The 22,065-nt window shown below is 32.1% G+C and overlaps 4 protein-coding genes across 4 annotated transcripts; all 4 read left to right on the forward strand.

The window, feature by feature from the left end:
• Nucleotides 1-2,253: 2,253 nt before the first annotated feature.
• Nucleotides 2,254-4,040, forward strand: LOC145742085 (TRAF3-interacting protein 1-like). Its single transcript, XM_082559838.1, has one exon. The coding sequence runs from the start codon at nt 2,286-2,288 to the stop codon at nt 3,837-3,839; it is 1,554 nt and encodes a 517-aa protein (XP_082415964.1). The 5' UTR covers nt 2,254-2,285; the 3' UTR covers nt 3,840-4,040.
• Nucleotides 4,041-5,084: 1,044 nt separating this feature from the next.
• On the forward strand, nt 5,085-7,376 carry LOC145742298 (carboxypeptidase B-like). Its single transcript, XM_082560081.1, has 11 exons — nt 5,085-5,146; nt 5,228-5,306; nt 5,393-5,463; nt 5,585-5,744; nt 5,812-6,012; nt 6,176-6,286; nt 6,378-6,584; nt 6,655-6,741; nt 6,905-6,989; nt 7,081-7,193; nt 7,305-7,376. The coding sequence occupies exons 1-11, from the start codon at nt 5,085-5,087 to the stop codon at nt 7,374-7,376; spliced, it is 1,248 nt and encodes a 415-aa protein (XP_082416207.1).
• Nucleotides 7,377-9,306: 1,930 nt separating this feature from the next.
• Nucleotides 9,307-12,984, forward strand: LOC145742299 (heterogeneous nuclear ribonucleoprotein F-like). Its single transcript, XM_082560082.1, has 10 exons — nt 9,307-9,675; nt 9,944-10,062; nt 10,240-10,389; nt 10,658-10,796; nt 11,143-11,342; nt 11,473-11,633; nt 11,848-12,015; nt 12,125-12,260; nt 12,391-12,453; nt 12,583-12,984. Exons 1-10 carry the CDS (start codon nt 9,545-9,547, stop codon nt 12,669-12,671), a joined length of 1,356 nt encoding a protein of 451 aa, XP_082416208.1. The 5' UTR covers nt 9,307-9,544; the 3' UTR covers nt 12,672-12,984.
• A 1,085-nt stretch (nt 12,985-14,069) lies between these two features.
• Nucleotides 14,070-21,902, forward strand: LOC145743182 (max dimerization protein 3-like). Its single transcript, XM_082561092.1, has 6 exons — nt 14,070-14,215; nt 14,460-14,550; nt 16,839-16,868; nt 19,566-19,680; nt 19,856-20,027; nt 20,170-21,902. The coding sequence occupies exons 1-6, from the start codon at nt 14,125-14,127 to the stop codon at nt 20,352-20,354; spliced, it is 684 nt and encodes a 227-aa protein (XP_082417218.1). The 5' UTR covers nt 14,070-14,124; the 3' UTR covers nt 20,355-21,902.
• The last annotated feature ends 163 nt before the right edge of the window (nt 21,903-22,065 follow it).

Genomic DNA, 22,065 nt, shown 5'->3' on the forward strand with positions numbered 1-22,065 from the left:
AAAACAATTGCTTAAAAGATGGCGAATTGTTATTGGTAAACTAATCTACGAAATAGATTTATTTTCCTTTTATTTTAGCCGCCACAGAAATGCAAGGTGCTGCAAACAGGGTTTTACTGTTTTCAAAAGAGAAAAACACACTTACTACGTTTATTAACAAGCTGATGTCATAAATAGCGTTTGTGATTCCTCTTGGAGTGCTAATTGGAATTGTGAATTGTAAGGCCAATACCAAAAGGTCGGAAAATACACAGACAAATGAGGTCACAAGAGACCTTTTTATAGCAAGTAAAATTCGATCTGCTTTTACTTGATTTCTTTGAGATTTATTAACATTTTTTCTCTTAAAAACTTCAAGAACAGATGTCCTAACATTTTTTTGTTGGGTTGGATCTGCCATAAATAATTCTTCTAAATTCACATCAGCACCTGGTAAAATGGCCAAAATAACTGGCAGTTTTTTAGTTGGTGTTGATCTATATAAAGAGTTCGGTCTTGAAGAAGTTGGCGAACTTAAATTAGAGCTTGAGGTTTTCATTTCCAACAGTCTATTGGGTTGGCCACTGTTTCTAGTTGATGTACACTTTCCTTGTTCTACCAACTTAAGTTGGGATTTTCGTTGAACAACCAACGGATAAATAAATAGCCCAAGTAGGGTAAACTGACTTACAACAAGACTGGCTGTTGTCACGTAATGACTAAAAGTATTGCTTTTTTGTACTTTACGTAGAACACAACCTTTGTTTGAGGATTCATAGGATAACGGGTAGACAAACAAACTAGCTGTTGCGATTGCAGATATTGGTATAAACACTCCGATTGTCCAGTTTAAAAATGCAATCTTTTTTGTGTACAGCCGCTTTAAGAATGGCTGTAAATAGAAAGTACGTTGACGTAGCCACAGATACATATAGGTTGATAATGATGCCAATGCAAACAACCCTACAGATACATCAACTGCGATTTCGCATATGAAGTCGTTGTGCTCGGATTTTTCAAAGCCTACTAGCAGTACACTCTCCGTTGCTATTAAACGAGGTACGGTTAAAGGTGCGACACACATGGCAACCGACAATGCCAAACTACCGGTTAAGCCAAGTTGCCTTTGGTGCAAGGTATTTTCAGAATAGAACACGTGAACTATCATGCTAATTGACAACCAAAGCGCTACAAGAAAACCAAGCAATAAGAGGACCTCCGTTGTAATCCATTTCGGATCTTGCATGAACATGCTTGGATAATCACCTGAGATGTTTTGCAGTGTACCCATCGTCTACAGTAAAATAGAGCTATAGTCTTTAGTTTTTTCTACGTACAAGTAAAATGCATTTTGGTTTATTAAAAACTGACATAAGTTACATTAATGCGTAAAAATGTGGCTAATAGTGGCTAATAATTTCGTGATATTTCATTTCCGTTTGAGCTCTAGGAAATCATAGTTTTATCAAATATATACTATTTTATTTTTACAACGATTAAGATTATTTTAAGAATAGTTCTGATTTCAGAGAAATCACCAGTAAGCAATTAACGTCACGAAGTTTTACAAATTAAAATATCAAATTTTTAACTTATGTCGTAACCTTTTGGTATTATGCCTATTTAGCTCATGAGCTTCACTTTTTATTCTCATGTAAATGTAGCAATATTATTATATTGTTCCAAAAATAAATAGGTTATACTAACTATAACTCTTAATACTTTTTTGAAGATTTTTTGATTAACAATTTCAGAGAACTAATTGCGAGTTGTTTTTTGTAACAATTAATAATAATAATTTTTTCTAGCTTTTAAATGTACAGATTTTTGCGTGTAACTTTTCTAGTAAAAATAATTTGGTACGTCACGTCTTGATAATTAATCAAATTAAAATATTGCGGATATATATTAAACGTTTTCAATAATTGCTAGTACTTAAACCATGTTTATTTGCATGCCCTTATAAGTTTATTATACACATATTTGTAGTCTATTTTTTTTTTTTTTTTTAGTTAAAAGATTTTTAATTAAATTTTTAGCTTAAAAACACAAAAATTTAAATAGCGCTCCTGGTGGTAACAAAATCAGGTTACCACTAAATCGATAAACAACATTCCATAGTTACTTAAAACATTTTTTTGAAATAGCTAAAAAGTTATTTTAAGATATGCTTGTGTTTAAGAAAAAAAGTAATCAATATTATTTAGACAGTAACAGGTATAACATGCAAAGGATTTCATTGTAAAAATTGGAATTTATTTATTTTTAGTTTACCCATATTTTTATACACTGATTTATAATCAAAAATGGATCCAAAAATTATTAAAAAAACCCAAGACACATTGGGAAAAATTATAAAAAAACCGCCTCTGACAGAAAAGCTTTTAGGAAAACCACCTTTTAGATTTCTACATGATATTATTACTGAAGTAATAAAAACAAGTGGTTTTCTTAAAGGTCTGTTTTCCCACGAAGAAATGGATTCAAAAAATGTCACAGCAAAAGATGATAAACTGGCTTTTTTGCAGAAAGTGATCGATTGTGTTTCGTTTGCATGTGGAGAAACAGTTTCAGCAAGACCTTCCAAAATTATAGCTGGACATGAGCCAGAGAAAACAAATGAGCTTTTGCAGTTGATTGCAAAGTGCATTCGAAAAAATGTTTCAGCAACAGATGCAATTCAAAAGGTGAAAAGTGGAAAAACTACGAAGTCATCAAGCCGGAAAGAGAAATCGTCAACCAACCAACCTGCTGAAGAACAAAAAGAAACCATTGTGGAAAAGAAAAGCAAACGGGAAAAAAGTTCTGACCAAAGACATAGACAGCGTGAAAAGGATCAAGCTGAAGAGGCTAAAGAAGAAACTAGAGAAGAACGTAAAAAGCGCCGTTCACGCAAGAACAAGGAAGAAGAAGCTTCAACAAAATCACCTGAAGATCTAATTCCTGGCTCTGATGCTCCTACCCCTGAGCATCCTGGTTCTCGAGAATCTGCTGAAGGGGGAGAAAGTAGTGCTCCCACTCGAGCTCCAAGGCCTGCATCAGCTAAGGGACAGCGACGAAAGCCATCTCATGCAACATCAAGAAATCCTGAAAACCAACCTGAAGAACAGCCGCCAAAAAAACTTGTTCGACCTCCAAGTGCAAGGCATGGAGCACCTAGAATTCGCCAGCGTAAGGAAGTTGATTTGGAGGAGAATGTAAGAATAAATAGCGGAGGAACTCGCACAGCCCCTCCCGTTATTATTGATCACGAAACTGCATCGTCTCTATCTGAAGATGATGATGCAGAGTTTGTAGTGGGAGAGGAAACAACTCCTATTAACTTGGAACAAGAGTCTCCCCTTCAAGCTAATGGTGATAATGAAGAAGAAGATGATGGTGAACATGGAGGACTTGTACGAAAAATCCTTGAGACAAAAAAAGAATTGGAAATATCTGCTTCTGGTCAGCAACCTGGTCAAAAGCACACAGTTATTCAAAGATCAAATGTTGCTAATGCACAACAACTAAAAGAGAGACAAATGGTAGTCAAAGAAATAGACCAACTTCGGAATTCGGTGCAAAAGTTATGCCAAAGTGCAACGCCATTAGCTAAAATTATCGACTACATCCAAGAGGACATGGACTCCATGCAAAATGAATTGCAAACATGGAAAAAGGAAAACCAAAAACAATCCATTAAGCTTGAAGAAGAACAAGCTATTACCCAACAAAATATTGAACCTTTAAAACGTGAGCTTGTGGAAATTGAAGAAAGCATGGAAGCATACCGTAACCAAATGGCTGCAACCAAGGCTAACATCATAAGAAATCAAGAAAAAATTAAGAAAATGATTTTTGCTGTAGCTACAAGATCTTAAAAACGTTAATATAAAAATTGTGGCATTAATGTAGAAATGTTTAACACATTAACTACATTTAAAATATAATTTTTTTTAATTAAAAATCTTGACTATATATAAACATAATTTAACTAATTTAAGTTTTTAAATATTTATGTACAGATTTCTTTTAGTTTTTATGTTGCGTTTGATAAGAATATTATTTTTGTATTAATGTTACCATGTATTATTTTAGTAAACTGTTTTACTAGAAGAGTTATTTTAGTCTATTGTAGAAAAAGTAAGTTATATCTTACAAATCATAGCAAGGTAGCTATCGACGTACGTAAGTTTTTTTTTTGTGAACACTATATTGTTACCCAAATTCACAAGTTTCTTTTATTTTAACAAAGTTTCATAAGTTTTGTTTTATTAATATATGCGTGCGTGATTACATTTAGTTAGTTAAGAGTAATGTTTGGCCAGTTTGCGTTATTAACAATAGCTTCATGGAAGACAACCAATATGTCAACCACGTTGTAACTTTTAATAGCTATAAGGCTTAACTATTATAACCTAATTAAAGTATTTTTACAATAATGGTAATGGGTGTGTGACTTTTTTCACCTGTACCTAAGGACGACAACGCGCTAAATTGGGAATCTTTTTAAACAACGATCCAATAAACTAATTAAGTTCTATTTGTTATGTATGTATAAATAACTTATGACGTTCGTAACGCTGTTTATTTATGTGGAACTTTACGTTTCACTTTTATTTAACTGCAATTTAGTGCAGAACAACGTTTAAATTTTTGTAAGACGTCGTTTAAATTAATAATTTTTTATTTCAAAATCGTAGGCTAATATCTATAAAGGCGTTTAAATCTACATTGTAAAAATTTGTATTACCTTAACAAATATATTAGTTTTGATATTTATATCAAATAAATATTATTATACATTACTTAGTATATACCAAATAAACTACTATTGGCCTATCTTAATAAAGTATGTGGACGAAGAGTAGGCACCTTAATTATAAATTAACAGGTGTCAGCATAAAATATTGTTTTGCACGCCTGTTTACCTAGAGGATATTCTTTATGTTATTTTGATACATTAGCGATATCTTTACAAACATAAACATTTGTTGTTATTCACACGAACCAAATATACTTTTTTAAGAAAGGTAACTCCTTCTCTTAAAGGGTATATAAGATACGGAAATATTACCATAAATTTATATGAGTAATATGTTATAGTGTCGCGGACAAGTAGCATTATGAAAATTATTCTTGTTTTAGCCCTTGTGGCTTTGGCTACTGCCAAACGAACGTTTCACGGGTATGTGTTTTAAAATAAACAATATGTTAATAACTCTTTTAAAAGATATGAAAGCTATATATCAAAATTTATTGTTTTTAGAACTCAAGTTTTGCGAATGCATCCCAAAACTGATCTAGATGTTCAACTGATTCAAGAACTTGCTTCCATTTCCGATAATGTATGCTAATAATACCCAATTAGTTTTAAGTTTTAAACTTATTTAATAATAGATTGTGCTATTAATGCACTTAATTTATGTTTTAGGTGGATTTTTGGAAGCCAGACAGTGCTGATGATGTAAGAATTGGACAAACCGTCGACATTGCCTTTCCACGGTATTTACTAAATATATTGATAAACTTAAACTAGACAAATAATAGTTTTGAAGCTTATTACATTTAAATAAACATTATATTGTTTTTTTTTAAATATTATAATTTTTATTTTTTTGTTAAGAGTATCGCTTCTAGCAGTTAAAAGCAAGCTGGATGGTTCTCTTATGGAGTACGAAGTTATGATCAACAACCTTCAAGAACTCATCGAAAACGAAAGAATGCCCAAGCGAGATGCTAAACTTGCTGGTTACAATTACGACATTTACCACACCTATGATGAAGTAAGCTAAAACAAGGGAAATGTAGAGAAAAACTCATTTAATTAACGAAACCCTTTTTCTTGTAAAGATTTTACAATGGACTTATGACATAGCAAACGAAAATCCTGCACTCATACATAAAGATACTCTTACCACATCTTTGGAAGGAAGGGAGATTCCACTACTTGTAGTTGGAAGTTCACCAAACAATCCATACTTTGTGGTTGACTGCGGTATTCATGCCAGGGAATGGATTTCACCAGCTTTTTGTCAATGCTTTGTCAATCGCGTAAGTTTAACTTTTAGTTTAAAGCCTAATTTTTTTTAGTAAATAATACAAGGTTTTTAAAATTATATCTTATGTGGTTAAATTTCGTGTTTTAATCATTGCGGTAAGTAATTATTTTTAATAGTTTTAAATTTTTTTTAAATTATTATTTTTTAAATTAAAGATGGTCTCGCAGTATGGTTCAGACCCAGAAGTCACCAGTATGATGGATGCTATTACATTTGTTGTTATGCCTGTTCTCAACGTTGACGGTTACAGCTACTCGCATTCAAACGTAACTCTAAAAAAATTGTTACGAATAAAACCATATTTGATTTTTTTTGTTTTATAATACAGATATAAAAAAAAAATTTATTATTTTTAAGGATCGTATGTGGAGAAAAACTAGACGTAATAATGAAAATAGCATTTGCTTTGGCGTTGACCCCAACAGAAATTTTGATGCCAACTGGATGGGACCTGGTTCGTCGAGCAGTCCTTGCAGTGAAACTTACTACGGCCCTTCGGTTGCATCCGAACCTATGTCCGTTGCTCTTCAGGATTTGATAAAAGATCTTTCTCCAAATGTTTTGGTAATGTTATGTTTAACTTTAATTCTTTATTTGTTTAAAAATAACATTTGTTTTTTGTTAAATACTTTAGGCTTACGTGACTTTTCATAGTTATGGCCAGGTGTTTATATATCCATACTCATATGCTGTAAAGGATGCTCCAAACGCTGCTGAACTTGTAAGTTTTTTTTTTTAATAAATAACGCGGTTGTAAAAATTAATTATTTTCTTATGTTTTTTCTAATATTATAAAGACAGGTAAAAATAATTTTATTTTTATTTAAAAAACATCAAAAAATATTTGTTAATGAATTTTTTAATAATTCTAATACATTTTAAAGGATAACCTTGCGTACAGCGCATCTCAGGAAATGCTTGCGGTAAATAGAAAAACCTATGATTTTGGTCCAGGCTACTCATCTATGTGTAAGTAATCTTACAAGTAAAACCATTAAACATTTATTTAATATTTCACAAATTCTGCCCAAATATGATAAAATGAGAATCTGTTTTGTAGACTTGGCAGCTGGCGGTTCTGATGATTTTGCTTTGGACTATGGTGTTGAAGTCGTTTACACTATTGAGTTAAGAGACACTGGTAGATATGGATTCCTTTTACCCGAGAGCCAGGTAAAAAACAGTCGTCTTTAACAGTTTATATTTGGGGGTTTTTATTGCACTGGGCTGCAATTAATGATTTTTTTATAATTGTAAGTAATCCCATTGAAATTCTGTTTTTAGATCAGTGACGTGTGTGCGGAAATGAACGTGGGAATGGACGTTATTACCAAACATATTATGGGCAAAGTTTAAAGTGAATAAATGAAAAAACTAAACTTTATTTATGTGAAAGTTGTATTGTTGTTAGACTTAGATGTATAAATTAATTGGGCGTTGAATAACTGGTTTTGTTCATATAAATTTAAACTTGAAGGTTTAGTTAATATATTTTTAGTTTTAGGTATAAAATTTTGCAAAGATGATTTACTTTAGTGTGAATAACATTTATACATATTAAAAAAACATTTTGCCATTCAGTTTTGTCCAATTGCCGCCTTAAAACTAATTTGTTCGGTATTAGAGTAAGAAAATAATTGCACGAGAGTAAAGTTTGTTAAGAAAATTGTTTTTATATAGGTGCTTACCTATGAGCTATGGTGATAATTACTATTGGATTAAACAAGCCTGGAAAAAAGGCAGTTTCTATAACATTGTTATATGAAGGTTTCACTTGGTAGTGTGTTTACGTTTAAGGCCTGAAGTCAAGTTTTCCACACAAGTTTAATTTTTAGAAATTAAAAAAAATGGCAGAGTTAGCAAAAAATTGTTGTAAAAAGTTTTAAAAAGCACATAAGTATTTATAGATAATAGTCAGAAAATTTAGACTTAAGGCCCGTTCACACGGCGTACGAAACGTAACGTAGTGTAAGATTTCGCAACCATTTAAAATGAACAAAGTGGTTCACACGTACGAAAGTTTGCGTAAGTTACGTAAGATTTCGTTAAGTTTTGTAGCCGAAGCGAAATTTACGCAAGATTTCGTAAGCGGTATACGTTTACTAGATATTTTGTATTTGTTAATCCCTAGAACTCGTAAAGTTACGTAACGCAACAAAGCGCAAGGCACAACGCAACGCAAGGATTAAGAAACGTACAATCAAATAGTATAATACATTTTTAATATTCACTTAAAATATGGAAACAAATAAAAAAGATTTTAAAGGGCAAAAGGATTCGACAAATATAACCTCTGGTTTTCAACTCCTAAATTAAGAAATCAAAAATTTTTTTAGAAAAGTTACAAGATTGTGAGATATTGTTTTTATGCATTCAAACGTTGTTAGTAGTAAGAAATATGTAAAAACAGCATCTTGTTTTTATTTACACAAAACTGTTCATATATTTATATACTTCAACAGATAAATGCAGTTACGCAATATGATTTTAAAATATTATTTACACACGAAATTTATTGTCTATATTTTCAAATTTTACCAATAGTTTTAATAAAACAAAGAGACATGCTTATGCACATCTAAAATTATTTGGTGTCTAAGGGTCCCGTGGCCAGGTAGTGACGAATCTATTGAACCCTTGGTCTTTGGTTACTTTGTATGTATGGGATGTTCCTGTTAAATTACTTAAGGCTAGTAGTGTTGGACATTGCATTCTAGAGATGGGTTCTAACATTGTTGCCTGGACAACAGTGCCAGCTAGTGCAGAGAAACGTCATGTCTTTTTTGAAATTGAAGTGTTTATGCCACTTGGCTGCTTAGACAAGCTGTGGTATGTTTTACTCTGAAATAAAAAACATTGTTATATAAAGGTTTCATTTGGGAAACCATTTTAAAAGAGTTAATATTTTATTATCTTTGGCCATGTTAAAATTATATTAAGTAAATAAATGAAGTGAAGTTTTATAAAGTGACGTCATGATAACACTTAAGCAAAGTATTATTATTGTTTAAAACTTTTTTAGTTGAAATTTAAACCCTTTTTTGATCTAGTTTTTTTTTTAATTTTTAAATTTACATTAAAATATTCGGTATTTGCATATATTATTAGAATTATTAAGATTCCTGGTAAAACGGCAATTTGATTAAATGGTTTTAGGTACTACTTATTATAATAAAACATTTTACAATAAGCCAACTATCGTCCGCATAAAAAAAGATATCCGGCAGTATCCGTAGATATCCACGTTTTACCCAGACTCACACTCTGCCTTTTCAGGCAATAAGGCAGTAAGGTTTTGTAAGGTCTAATGGTAGTAACTAGTAAGTGATATTGTGCAATTGAATAGTTATTCCGCAGACTTGTAGTCTGTTCTTTATTTAAGCATTGTAGTTACAAATAAATTGTCATTAATTCACGCTTTGGTTAGTTGCAATTTATTATTAATTAAAATTAATCACGGTATTAATAACAATCTGTCTGTCTGTCCTGTCTGTCTGTTAATAACAGATTTACAAATATTTAATATGTGTGACAATTACTCTGAAACAGAACAATATGTGGTTCGATTACGTGGGTTGCCATGGGCTGCTACTGATGAAGACATTGTGTCATTTCTATATGGATGTAATCTGGCAAATAGAAATGCAATAAAAAAGTACAGACTGTGTAAATTAAAGAAAAAATATTATAACAAAAATATATATATAATAGTAACTAAAAAAATGTATCTTTTAGTTAAAATAAATATTTATTAAAAATACATAGGTCACTTCACAGTCTGACATTTAGCTTTTAATAAGACTGTCAGACTGTTACCCTACTCAATTTTTTGCCCTTATAAAGAATGATATAATAAAACTTTAGCGTAGTTTTACAAAAGTTCTTAAAAGAATTTATTAGTATATCACTTTTATTGCTTTTAGGCCTTTATCTAGAGAGGGTCGTTCAAGTGGGGAAGCTTATGTGGAGCTTGCTTCAGCCCAGGATTTTGATAGAGCCCTCGAAAAAGATCACGAGCGAATTGGTAGAAGGTATATTGAAGGTGTGTAAACGTTAAATTTTTATTAATTATATTTTATGGTTGTAAATATTAATTGCTATTTTGACAAGATTTTTTATTTTAGTTTTAGCTGAACATTTATATAACTTACTTGACAATTAAATACTTTTGTATTGGTACATTTTACAAATTTTTGTTAACATTTAAATTATAAATTAGTTTTTTCTGCTACCATGGAGGAAATGGAATTTGTTTTGGGAAGGTCAGGAAATGATGGTTACAATTCAGAGGCATCATCAGACTCACTCGTAAGAATGAGGGGTTTGCCATTTCAGTGCTCCAAGGAAGAAATAGCTCATTTTTTCACAGGTATAACTTTTTAATTAGGTGGTAATAAAAGAAGAAATATTGTTGGAAAACATTTTTTAAATGCATGCCTTTCAAATTAGACGATTTAAAGAAAGTTAAATATTTATATGGTAATAACTGCCTCAAACTTAACATGTTGGGTATAAAAAAAAACAAATTTTTAACTTATTAAAATCAACAGCGCAAATTAAGGCGGGCTATTAAAAACATTAGTCTTCTGTAAGATGGGTGTTGTAAATTAAACTAGGCGTGTGAATGTTAATAAAAGGGTTGGAAATTGTGCCTAACGGGATAACATTGCAAGTGGATGGGAATGGGAGATGCTCGGGGACAGCTTTTGTTGAGTTTGCAAATTCGGCTTTGGCGGAAAGGGCTTTGGGAAAACACAAAGAGAAGATTGGGCACAGGTTGGTGGGCACAGATGTGGGTTTTTACTTGTACAAAACCAGGTTTTTGTATTTATAAAAAGATTTTTTGGGTCTGGGTTTTATATTGTACTAAAAAGTGGTGTAGTAAATATGATATTTAAAAAGTTAATCTGGGAGCGGGATGTGTGGGAAAGATATATCAAAGGGAAGGCTTTAAACCAACAGGTAAAGCTTGGGTACTTTTATGTTTATAATTGGGTATTGTATGTATTTTTTTTAGTGAAGACTGAAGACAATATAATTTGTTAAAATATTTATGTAAAAAAATTAGTAATTTTTTTGTTTACTATTATATCAATAATTTGTATCACTAATTTATATTTAGATACATTGAAATATATAAGAGTTCGGCTCGTGAGTTAAATGCCACAATTTATGAATATGGAGGTAACCAAAGGTCATATGGTAGTAGAGGTCGACCTGGCCCTTATGATCGACCGATGAGAGGTAATAGAGATATGCGAGGAAATCGAGGTTATAACAGAGGAGGTAGAGGGGGAGGGGGTGGTAGAATGATGGGTGATGGTGAGTTTAACAAGTTTTTTTCTGTTAAAAAATTAAAGTTTACAATTTAACTTTTATTATAAACAGTGTTTTAAAAAAATCACGGTAAATTACATATGCAATATCATGTGCAAGATTATTTTGTTTTTAGGAAATTGGGGTGATAACAGCTATGACAACAATTATGACAACAACTACGATGACGATTATACATGGGATGATGACTCTTATGGAGGCGGAAGGTTTGGAGGGAATGGGGGAGGTGGGAATCAAAGAAGCAATTACAGAAGTAACAGAGGAGGAAACATGAAGGTTTGTTATTTTAAAAAGTTTTACCATTAAAATTTTACCCTGGTTTATATCTGCACAAAACTTTTTTCTAATAAACAAAACTAGCGAAATTGTAAAATGTACAGTAAAAAAAAATTATTTGCAAACAACAGTTTTTTTTAAAGTGTTATTTATCTTAGATACAAACATTTTAAATTTTTAAATAATTGTTTATAAAACATAAATTTTTTTACAGAGAGGTCCTGGAGGAAACAGAGGGGGAGGTGGTGGGGGTAATAACATGAGAAGAGGACAGTGGGATGACCAGGATGATTATTATGAAGAGGATGAAGGAGTTACTTCCGATTATGTTGTTCATATGTTAGGTCTTCCATTTAGGGCCAGTGATCAGGAAATAATAGATGTAAGAAAAATTAAAAAAATTGTTATCAATAAATATAAACATTTTATTTTAGAATAAAAAAAAATTTGAAATTAGTTACCTAGAAAACTTTTTGTTGAAACTTTTGTAGTTTTTCTCACCTGTTGTACCATTACGGGTGCACAGAGAATATGGTAGAGATGGTCGAATAAGTGGGGAGGCAAATGTTGAATTCGCTTCGTTCCAAGATGCTCAAGCTGCCATGCTGAAGGATCGAGAGTCAATTCGTAAGTTTATTTTATTGCAATTAGAATATATTTTTTAAATTAAATTGTTAAAAGTATTTTAATGGTATACAGTTTAAATGTATTTTAAATGTCAATAATGATATAGCAATAATATGTTTTTTTTTATTAGAACATCGATATATAGAATTGTTCTTGAGAGATGGGTCAGAAAATAACAGAGCACCTCCTGGTCGTGATAGACAACCAAGTAAGTTCATCATATTATTGTTTAAAATATTTGCTTAATCATAGGTTGTATACAAAAACTTTTTAGCTATTATTTTTTTAACCATTTTTAATAATCTGTAAACTGTTTTTTTAGGATACAATAGTAGAGGAGGAGGAGGAGGAGGTGGAGGTAGAGGAAGAGGCAGGGGAGGTGGTTACAACAATAGTAACAGATACTTTTAAGCTATTGTCGCACAAACAATATAACCAATATTTCCACATTTTTTGCAAAGCTGATTTGTTTTAAATGTTTTAACTTTTTTTGAGAAGTAGTTTTACATTTTTATTGCAAAAAGTAAAGGATGCACAACCAACAAAACAATTGACTTTTAAACTTAGAACTGGTTAAGTTGTCTAGCCTTGTTGTTACATCATTTAAAAATAGTACAAGCTGGGTCGTAGAATTTATTCAAGAGAAAGAAAATGAATATAATATTACATTTGTTGGATTGTTGTACTATTATTGCTGAATTTGTAAATGTAAATAAAAAAAAACTTTGTATTTGTTGTGTGGTGGTTATAGTATACGTTAACGTTGTATTAGTCGAATGAATTAGGTGTAAAACATTTTAATGACACCTAAAATCGTGCTTTTGGTACAAAACTCCGCTATTTTCTATGTTGAAAAAAATTTAAAAGTTTTTAAAAATTACATGTATAAAGTAAAAAATATATGTATAAAGTGAAAAGTATATGTATAGGGGGAAAAAAATATTTACAAAGTAAAAGAATGTTTTTTACAATACTAACAAATGATTTTTTTATTAACTTCTATAAAAGACAAAAAATTGCTGTTAAAATTTCTATTGATTATCTGAATGAGGATAACCTTAAATAAAATCGTCCAGGTTATCTAAACATTGCATGAATCGTTGTCAAACCCACATGGTCTCCACAAACTATAAACGTTCATGTGATTGGTCGCCTCGATACACTTCGGTAAGTTCTTTGTTTAGTTTTTAAAGAAAAAAAGGCAACGCATGCAAACAAAACACAAGTTTGTTATTAGTTCCTAAAAGGCGTTGTTTTTAGTTTTGACGTATTGAATTAGCTTTAAAAGTAAATTTAACTCAATCTTGTAATATTTATAGCACGTGGGTTCCTTTTTCATACAAAAGATAGTCGATATAAGGTTTAGACCTGGCCGACCTTCCGCTTTTTTTAACATCGAATCCAATGTTATTGATTATTTTCGGGTTCGGGACAGGCTGACAGGGCAACAACAGACAGACAGAGAGCAGTTAGTCGCTTGCATGCGCAACACATGTTAAAGCCACGTCGTTTGCTTGATGAGATTTAAAATGGCATATTTACTGTTAGTATAACCAAGTCTTGTCGTTCGTTTATTTACTGGATTTTTTAGACAGTTAGATAAATAAAAATTAAAAATAAACTTAAATAATTTTTATTTCAATGTGGTAAACATGATTGTTTTTTACATTTTTATAAGGACAAAAAATTGGGTAGTGTAACAGTCTGACATTCTTATTAAAAAGCTAAACGCCAGACTGTAAATTAACTTATGTTTTTTTAATTAATATTAAATTTAACAAGTTGTATATATATATATTTTTAGTTATTATTATATATATATTTTTGTTGTAATATTTTTCTTTAATTTACACTGTCTGTAACAATGCTAAAACAACCCGAGCAAAATAACTATGACATTGGCCTTCTTTTGAAGGCTGCAGAATACATTGAAACCCAAGATAAACGTGATAGAGGTAATAATTAACTTTAAAAATTTTGATAAATTTTTTAATCAAAATGTTTATTCAAAATATTATTTCAATGCTTTTTGATGATTTATTAACCAGGCTGTTTAAGCAGCCATATTTTTTTTAATAATTAGTCATGAAATATTAATAAACTTAGTTTAACATTCTTCGTTAACTTTAAGAGCATTTAGTACTTTTATGTAAAGACATGAACAATTGTTTTAATTTTCATTTATTCAATCTTATTTAGAAGCAGAACATGGTTATGCTGCCCCCGCATATCATTATGGTGATGAACCACTTCATAACAAGATGAAAACTATTAGACGATCTCAAAACAGGTATGTAAAATTTTGTCATGTTAAAATATGGAGCTGGTACATTCTAATTTACCAACTTAACATGCTTTGTGTATTATGTATGGATCTAGGTAATTTAATACTAGTTAAACAAAGCTTTTGTTTTTTAAACTAAGCATACCACATGTTCCAAAAATGGTAGGTATTGCCGCCTTGTGCAAACATAGCTTTTTTTAATGGGAAGGAGGTTGTTCTACTTTGGATAATTCACAGTTTGGTGTGAAGACGTGTCGGGACACGCGTACCAGTTAACGTCACAAATACATGTGTGATGACTAAATGAGACTGCGTGGCTTTAAACTAGTAACAATTTAACATGGTATCTACTGGGAATTTAACTAACGAATCGTTCCCTCGTAATGTATGATAAATAATGGAGTTTTTGTTGTCTTAAACTATAACACGAGCGTTGTATCGTTATTGTTTTGCAGCCTGGAGCGTTAACGAAACCAAGCCAGTTGTAAAAGCACGTTTTATTGCCTCGCTCAGGCATTTTTCAAAGGCCATCACGCATTAGAGATCTTAACGTAAATTAGCAAACTGGGTCATTCTAAAATTTAAATGTTTTGCATCACACGCAAATTTATCATCGTGCAATAGTACTCGTGACTTTGTTTTGAAACTGATTTTGAGTTTCTGAAATACCACGTGTTGATTATGTTGTTACCCGTATACGTGAGACTCTGCGCGTTCGCTGTATGGTAGATAAATATGCCTTTAAATTCGAAATAGCATAACGCGGTCTTGAACAACTCATTTCAACTTATTTAAAAAGGTCCTTCCCTTTAGTGCGCCCAATTATCGATATGACGTGGACTGTGACGTCATTGTTCGTTTTATTGCCGCCTTGCTGCGCGTCGTTCAAAAACGTCGTGTTTTAACGACTGTTCTTTATTTTTAAAAGGTTTAGACAAAGCTCAAAGTGGAAAAATACCGATGTTTCAGCTTAGTAATTCGATTTTTAAACTTGTAAAACATGTTGCACCACTGCAATAGACAATTGCTTTGTTATACTTTCGCCATAAAACACACTATGTAGTCGTTGTTTTGTTCGCTGTGTTTACCAAGTATTATTTGAACATGGTGCAAATATATTAAAAAACAAATAAATTGCAGGAGGCCTTCGCACGCATTTTGAATATTAGCATTGCGTTTTCGATATACAAACACGATCAAATAGATTGGTTGGCTGGCAAATCGATTTATTATATGACATTACAATCACCGTTATTTGTTAAAATTTTAATTAAATAACCAGGTGTCAAATATAATAGAGCCCCGTTACGCCTTTGTGAGTTTCGTTAACACTTGAATATTTAATAACCTTGTTGCGTCAACTTGTCACACCACGTCAGTGATATATAGGTCTGTATATTACAAGTATTACACCATTGTAAAAATAACATAAAAATAGCTGGTCTGGTGCGCCCACGCGATTCGACACATGGCGTAATGTTTAAGCCAGTCACGTGATGTCTCGGGGTTACTGTAAAGTAAAGTTTCCCTGGTCGGGAGTTCACCATTGGAAAATTATCGGGCGGGCCTAGACAAACGAACAGAGGTTAATTTAAATGTCGGGATTTTTACAGACTGGTATTCTGTTTATAATTAACCTTTTATTATATTTGCTTTATTGGTAATAGAAAACCCAACCCACACGAACATATTTATTACATTTCGTTGGATTAACATCGTTCCTGTTTTTAAAAGGCGTTGTTATATAAAATTCCTTCTAAATAAACGACTTTACCAACCATGCTATTCAATCACGTGTTTAATCGATAAATCCATTTAATTTAGTTATATTTTAATACCTTGTATCACTAATGTATCTGCACGCATAAAGGATGTTGTTGTTTTGAGTGGTAGCGGCTTATATTAATTTCCGCTGATCTATCTATCGAGCAATTTGATAAAAGCGTTAGCACTGTAGCAGGCTTGCGCTGCTGGTAACCTGCTGTATGTACAATTCACTGTGGAACGCACGTCACTTTATTCCGGAAACTCTAACGTTTTATTATTCATGTTTGCTTGCCTACACGTGCTTACTTGTAACGTTTAAAAGTAATTTGAATGGGATTTAAATCCGGGTTGTGTTTATGTTAACTTTAAAATACACATAAAACTGATTAAATTAATCTACCGTATATTACAACTAGTTATCGATTTAAACTTAACCATTTGTAAAATTATAATAGTTCAAACTAACTAAAACCCACTCTTTCACCGAAAATGACATAGATTTTAACTCTTTTTTTATTTTTTTTTAGAACCTCCCACAACGAATTGGAAAAGAACCGGTAAGTACAATCGATAAACGTTTTATTACTTGGCATGCGATGTCTTTTGTGTGTTGGTACACCGATTACAGTTTAGTTCCCAACCCGACCATTTGCTCGCATGTAGGCGACCATCTTGTGTCACATGGCTTTCACGTGGATGCGATGACGCGAATGACGTCACAAACAAAGAAACAAGCGCGTCATTGTTTCCCTCCTAAGCTTAGCTGACTCGCGAGCGCATGGGTATTATATGAATTCGCGTTATGTTGATATAACATAGAGAAAAGGGCGAGTCGGCCATTGATTAGCTCGGCTAGAGCGGACGTTGCCCGCCGATATTAATTGAAACACGCTTTTTAAAAAGCATCGACGCTATTGTCCTCTGTTATTTCGTCGCGTATTGTTCCCTTGTTGTGCCCGCTGTTGCCTGTATTTCCAACGAAGGTTATTGAGCATACTCACCCTTGCTTTATTTCTTTTAACTATACCAAAGAAATTTGCTTTAAGAACGGCGCTCAAGCATAGCCAAGTAGGATTATTGACAAGCGCTATAAACTGTATATCTATATTTGTTACTGTGGCAATAGCTAATCCATATCGATTGTGTTATAAGAAACATGCTAAGATTTAAAATAACCACAACACAATCCTATTACGTTATATTGTTTAGTAAATCAAACCAATTTCCTAACTTGCTTATTAAAAGAATTTAGTAACCGCCACTATAAATAATAAAATGTGTCTCCCAAAGTGGAAAGTAATATCTATGTGGCCGAAAACGGTTTCCTGAAATTAAATACATCGAGGAATTCGCTAATGATATTCGAAAAAAAAGTTTTAAGTGGAACGCGAACTTGAAATTTTCGTCAGAATGAAGTATTATTTATTACAGGATAGAAGGAATTTTAACTGTGGCCCATATTAGGACTTATAGTATTGCACGCGTACCAGTATGACGTCATTACAGACGCGAATTTCACTTCGATACGCACAATAGTAACGAGAAAAAGTAAAAGTTCAATCTTATTTAAACGCATACATTTCTCATTCATGGCTGTTCAATCAACATTGATTTAAAGACCATGTGTCGTCATTCATCATTTAAACACGCACGAAATTCTGTTTTTTATAAAAAGAAAAATTATGCGTATTACGTTACTTCACGTGCGTGGGATGATATAAATTTTGTTGATGTTATAGATTTGAAAATCGACATACGTTTCCGATGTTGTCATGCATATTCACGCCTCTGTTTAATTGAGTATCTGACAACACAAGCTAAATAGGGGACAACATTTCACAGCGCGATTTTAGTTTTATTTCTGTGATTTAAATAGCGACGTTAAGAACATGTCGTTTTAGCTGGCATTTGTTTGTAATAAACACGTGATGGGTGTTGCCAAAAATAAATAAACTACTATCGCTTTCTCCGTTTAGTTGCGTTGTCAAACTGTTCTAAATTTATTAATCGATAAAATAACACGTGGTGTAAACGCACGTGTTTCATAAACCCACTAAAAGTTTTGTGAAGGTCGGTTAAATCAATATGTTTGTTTTTGAAATTAGAAACTTTTTTGAACTGGTTCAAATTTATTTAAGTTCGCGTTTTCAAAGTTGTTTTGCGAGCTTGTCGATGCGTGATAGAGCTTGGCGCTTTCCTCAACCGCTGACTTATGACGTCACGAGTAGCTACGAACGAAGCGAGGCCTAATTTATTTTGCAGACTCGCTGCAATAAGTGCGCGTGGTTTGTTATTGTGCTTCGTCGTTCATAGTGCTTAAGTTCCTTGGCCTCGGTTTAAAATAGAACGAGATCTCTCCTATTTAAGCACTGTTGAGAAACGTTTAAGTGTTGTTAAAACTTGGTCGTTTAAAACGAACGCCCCTCTGCGGATTACGCGCACTTTTGTCCGCACTTTAATTAAAAGTAAGCTCAATTTGTTAGGAAGTCGTTAGTGAAACTTAAAAGATGCATTTATTGGCGTTTTTAAAAAAAATCGCGTAACGGTTGTGCCGCAGTATAAGCGATGATGACACATGTTAAAGTCGTGTCGTAAAATTGATTGTCACCTAGAATATAACCACTGGCATCGTTCACTCGCTCTTAAAAGCGGGCGTGGTCGTAGCGTCGAATTCGTAATGTTTTCCTTTGGTCACTCTTGAGTGACGTTTTACCGTGGTCACTCATGAGTAGGCACGCAATTCAGCCAATCACGCGGCTTGTTTACTGCGAACAGCTGACGTTGCTTGCCCCTCTTTCCTTCTCCATCTCTTGCTGTTTCTTTATTTCTCTTTTTGCTCGCTCGTTTCGCTTGTAAATCTCGCGCTGGCAAATCTGGCATACCACCCGCTATTTCGTGTTTATAAAAAGGTGTTGATCTAGTTGCTATTCTAAATTGGCTAGCATGGTATTCGCACTTCCTGCTAAGCTTGATTGTATTTATTCTCTAAACCCCCTTTAAATTCTATTCCATTTTCAAGTTGTAGTGTTTGATTTAAAAGTAAGATAAAATTGTTTTGAAGGTTTTTGCATGCTTAGATGACTTCCATTTATACTAAAGCAAAGGGTTATGGTTTAGCCTTGCTATTTATAGCTGCTTTGTTTTATAAACATCATTAAATGAGTAACAAAAACTCATTGTTTTATTGTAGGAGCACTTACTCTGAATTAATAAATTCCATTGAAATAACAATATCCATTTTTTTCAAATTTTAGACGAGCCCACTTAAGAAGTTGTCTTGAAAATCTGAAATCAATTGTGCCTTTAAGCCAGGACTCCACACGTCACACAACCTTGGGTCTCTTAAACCAAGCATGCCAGCTTATTAAGGTATAACATAACATCTCAATTTCATTACTACAGAATGTTGGCATTTTACCACAGAATGTGATGTTAACAAATTATTAAAACCAAGTAGAATTCTGTCTACAAAATTCGTTTTTGTATTTAAAAGGGAAATATTGTAGTTGTTTTAAAAACTAAATTAATTTTTTTTTTAATAAAGAAACTTGAGAAGAGTGATGTTCAACAAAGATTGGAAAAGGCAAGATTAAAGAAAAATCAAGATCAACTGAAGCAAGCTTTGTTGCAGTTACAGATCTCGCGACACCGTCGTAACTCTACCGGATCCGCTTGGTCTTCTAGTCACTCAGAATCATCAAATGACTCTGATAAAGGTATTTATTATTACTATTTGAAAGCCAATATCTACAAATGTTAAAACTACATTTTTTTAAAGGTTTTTTTATTTAAAATGTGTCATTAAAAGTTAATTTTTTTTGTATTTAAATTAACACAAAAATACTTAATATTTTTTAGATGAGGAGATTATTGATGTTACGGATTGTAGCGAAGAAGTTGAGATGTTGCGGCCATCCAACCCGCTCGCTCGCTCCAACAACCTTATAACAATAAGCGTGCCCAAAGGCTTGTCGCTTTCCTCGCGAGGTACTTCGACACCAGCTAACAGCAACAAGCCATCTACTAAAAACACCCTCTTATAATCCTGAGCTAAAATTTACTTTACCTTTTTTTCTGTTTTAGCAAGGTGACAAGAATCTAAAATAATTATTTTTTGTGTGTGGCATGCTGCCCTGGCTACCTCTATGCCGCTGATTACTTGTCAACAAATTGTCATTCAGGTGCCACTCATTATTCTGAACCGAAAAATTTTTAAATTTTTTTTTTTCAAGTCAAACGTTTTGTGTAAATTCCCTTTTTTTGAGTTTGTCAAAATTTTTTAAACTGTGTTCCTATTTGGAAAGATTCTTAATTGAAACTTATGCAACCTCCCAAATTCGTGTTAACTACCGTGCTTCGTCTCCCAATGAATTCTCCACAAAATCATCTATGCATCTCCTATAATTAAGAGTCCCTCAAATTACCAAAAAAAATTTATGGCTTGGCTTAAATTATTTTGTTGCAAAACTTTGCGGTCGGCAAACCTGAAAAAGTTAAATCGTTTACTGCATTGTGATGATAAGAGTTGGCTTGGCATCAAATTATTTATTTTTAAATTAATATATATTCACATCACAGCATGTCTGCCTATGTGCCTGCATAAACAAGGCTTTTGATAAGTTTAACTTTATGTGGGACAGGACTCTTGACTGTTGGTGATGTATATGCTTCAGTGCACATATGCCATTGCTGGCATGGCTATTGCTTACATTCGTTATTTTTGTAATAAGCGCACAACTAATTTTTTAGATTGATTTATGGTCTACTTGCCTTGTTATTTTTTTTTTCTTTATCACACAAATATATGACAGTTCCATGCTGTATCCCCCAATTTCCCCCCAGAAATATTGAAACTAAATTCTATAATGTCTATTAATTATTATTCTGTGGTAATTTTTTATTTTATTTCGCTCCCCAAAAAATACTTTGTGAGTCCAAATTGTACTCAGGTAATTCTCACTAGTGTGCTTTTAAAATTTCAACTTTAAAGATGTGGCGTTCGATTCATTGTAAACTGTTGTTTTTTCTTCTAATGAAATTGTTTTGTGTAAAAAGTCGACATAAATTTTATTTTAAACTAACCGAATGTACAAAAAATATTTTTAATACTTTATTCTTTAAAAATTCAACTATTTGTGTATATTTGTATACTAAAATAATATGAAGCATTGTTTAGCGTAGAGTATTGTGTGATGCAGACTAGTTGACATGCAATTGTAATAATTAAAATGTATGATTTTAGTTTTTAAAACTTGTTGATGTAGATCTTTTTTTCGATAATATAGTTTTATTTTTATTAACATTGGTATAAAAATGTAATCATATCCAAAGCTGTTTTGCAAAATTTGCTTCAGCTTTTTGTATATCTATCAAATTAATGTCTGTGATTTTAACTGTATTTTTTTGGTTTATTAATTTTAAGTAAATTGCACACAAAAATTTGACGTACAACAAAAAGTCAAATTTAGTTAATTTTTTTTGTTAAAATTGTTATTGTTTTGTAACTGTATGTACATATGTCTCTAATAGTATTTTACTTCTGTACCAATTTCTCTATATTGCTGTGTGAGCAGAAATAAAATTTATTTCAGTAACTTTGTGTGATTTATATAAAATAGAAATTAAATGAAAGATATAGCATAAAAAGTGTTATCTTTACATAAAAGATTATTTGTAAAATTGCCTTTAAGAAATGTTATAAAAAATATGTCACCTTATATTCGCCCCTGTTATTCTAAAATCGTACACTAATAA

The sequence above is a fragment of the Corella eumyota genome, chromosome 2 (genome assembly GCF_963082875.1).
Source record: "Corella eumyota chromosome 2, kaCorEumy4.1, whole genome shotgun sequence".
NCBI classification, from domain to species: Eukaryota; Metazoa; Chordata; class Ascidiacea; order Phlebobranchia; family Corellidae; genus Corella; species Corella eumyota.

Excerpts from the sequence above, each read along its gene's own strand:
- LOC145742085 (XM_082559838.1), top strand. The coding sequence starts at position 2,286 with ATGGATCCAAAAATTATTAAAAAAACCCAAGACACATTGGGAAAAATT.
- LOC145742298 (XM_082560081.1), top strand. The coding sequence starts at position 5,085 with ATGAAAATTATTCTTGTTTTAGCCCTTGTGGCTTTGGCTACTGCCAAA. Across the intron at positions 5,147-5,227 it reads GCCAAACGAACGTTTCACGG|AACTCAAGTTTTGCGAATGC; the intron begins GTATGTGTTTTA and ends TATTGTTTTTAG. Across the intron at positions 7,194-7,304 it reads TCCTTTTACCCGAGAGCCAG|ATCAGTGACGTGTGTGCGGA; the intron begins GTAAAAAACAGT and ends TTCTGTTTTTAG.
- LOC145742299 (XM_082560082.1), top strand. The coding sequence starts at position 9,545 with ATGTGTGACAATTACTCTGAAACAGAACAATATGTGGTTCGATTACGT. Across the intron at positions 10,063-10,239 it reads TGGTAGAAGGTATATTGAAG|TTTTTTCTGCTACCATGGAG; the intron begins GTGTGTAAACGT and ends ATTATAAATTAG. Across the intron at positions 10,390-10,657 it reads AATAGCTCATTTTTTCACAG|GGTTGGAAATTGTGCCTAAC; the intron begins GTATAACTTTTT and ends TGTTAATAAAAG.
- LOC145743182 (XM_082561092.1), top strand. The coding sequence starts at position 14,125 with ATGCTAAAACAACCCGAGCAAAATAACTATGACATTGGCCTTCTTTTG. Across the intron at positions 14,216-14,459 it reads CCAAGATAAACGTGATAGAG|AAGCAGAACATGGTTATGCT; the intron begins GTAATAATTAAC and ends AATCTTATTTAG. Across the intron at positions 20,028-20,169 it reads ATCAAATGACTCTGATAAAG|ATGAGGAGATTATTGATGTT; the intron begins GTATTTATTATT and ends AATATTTTTTAG.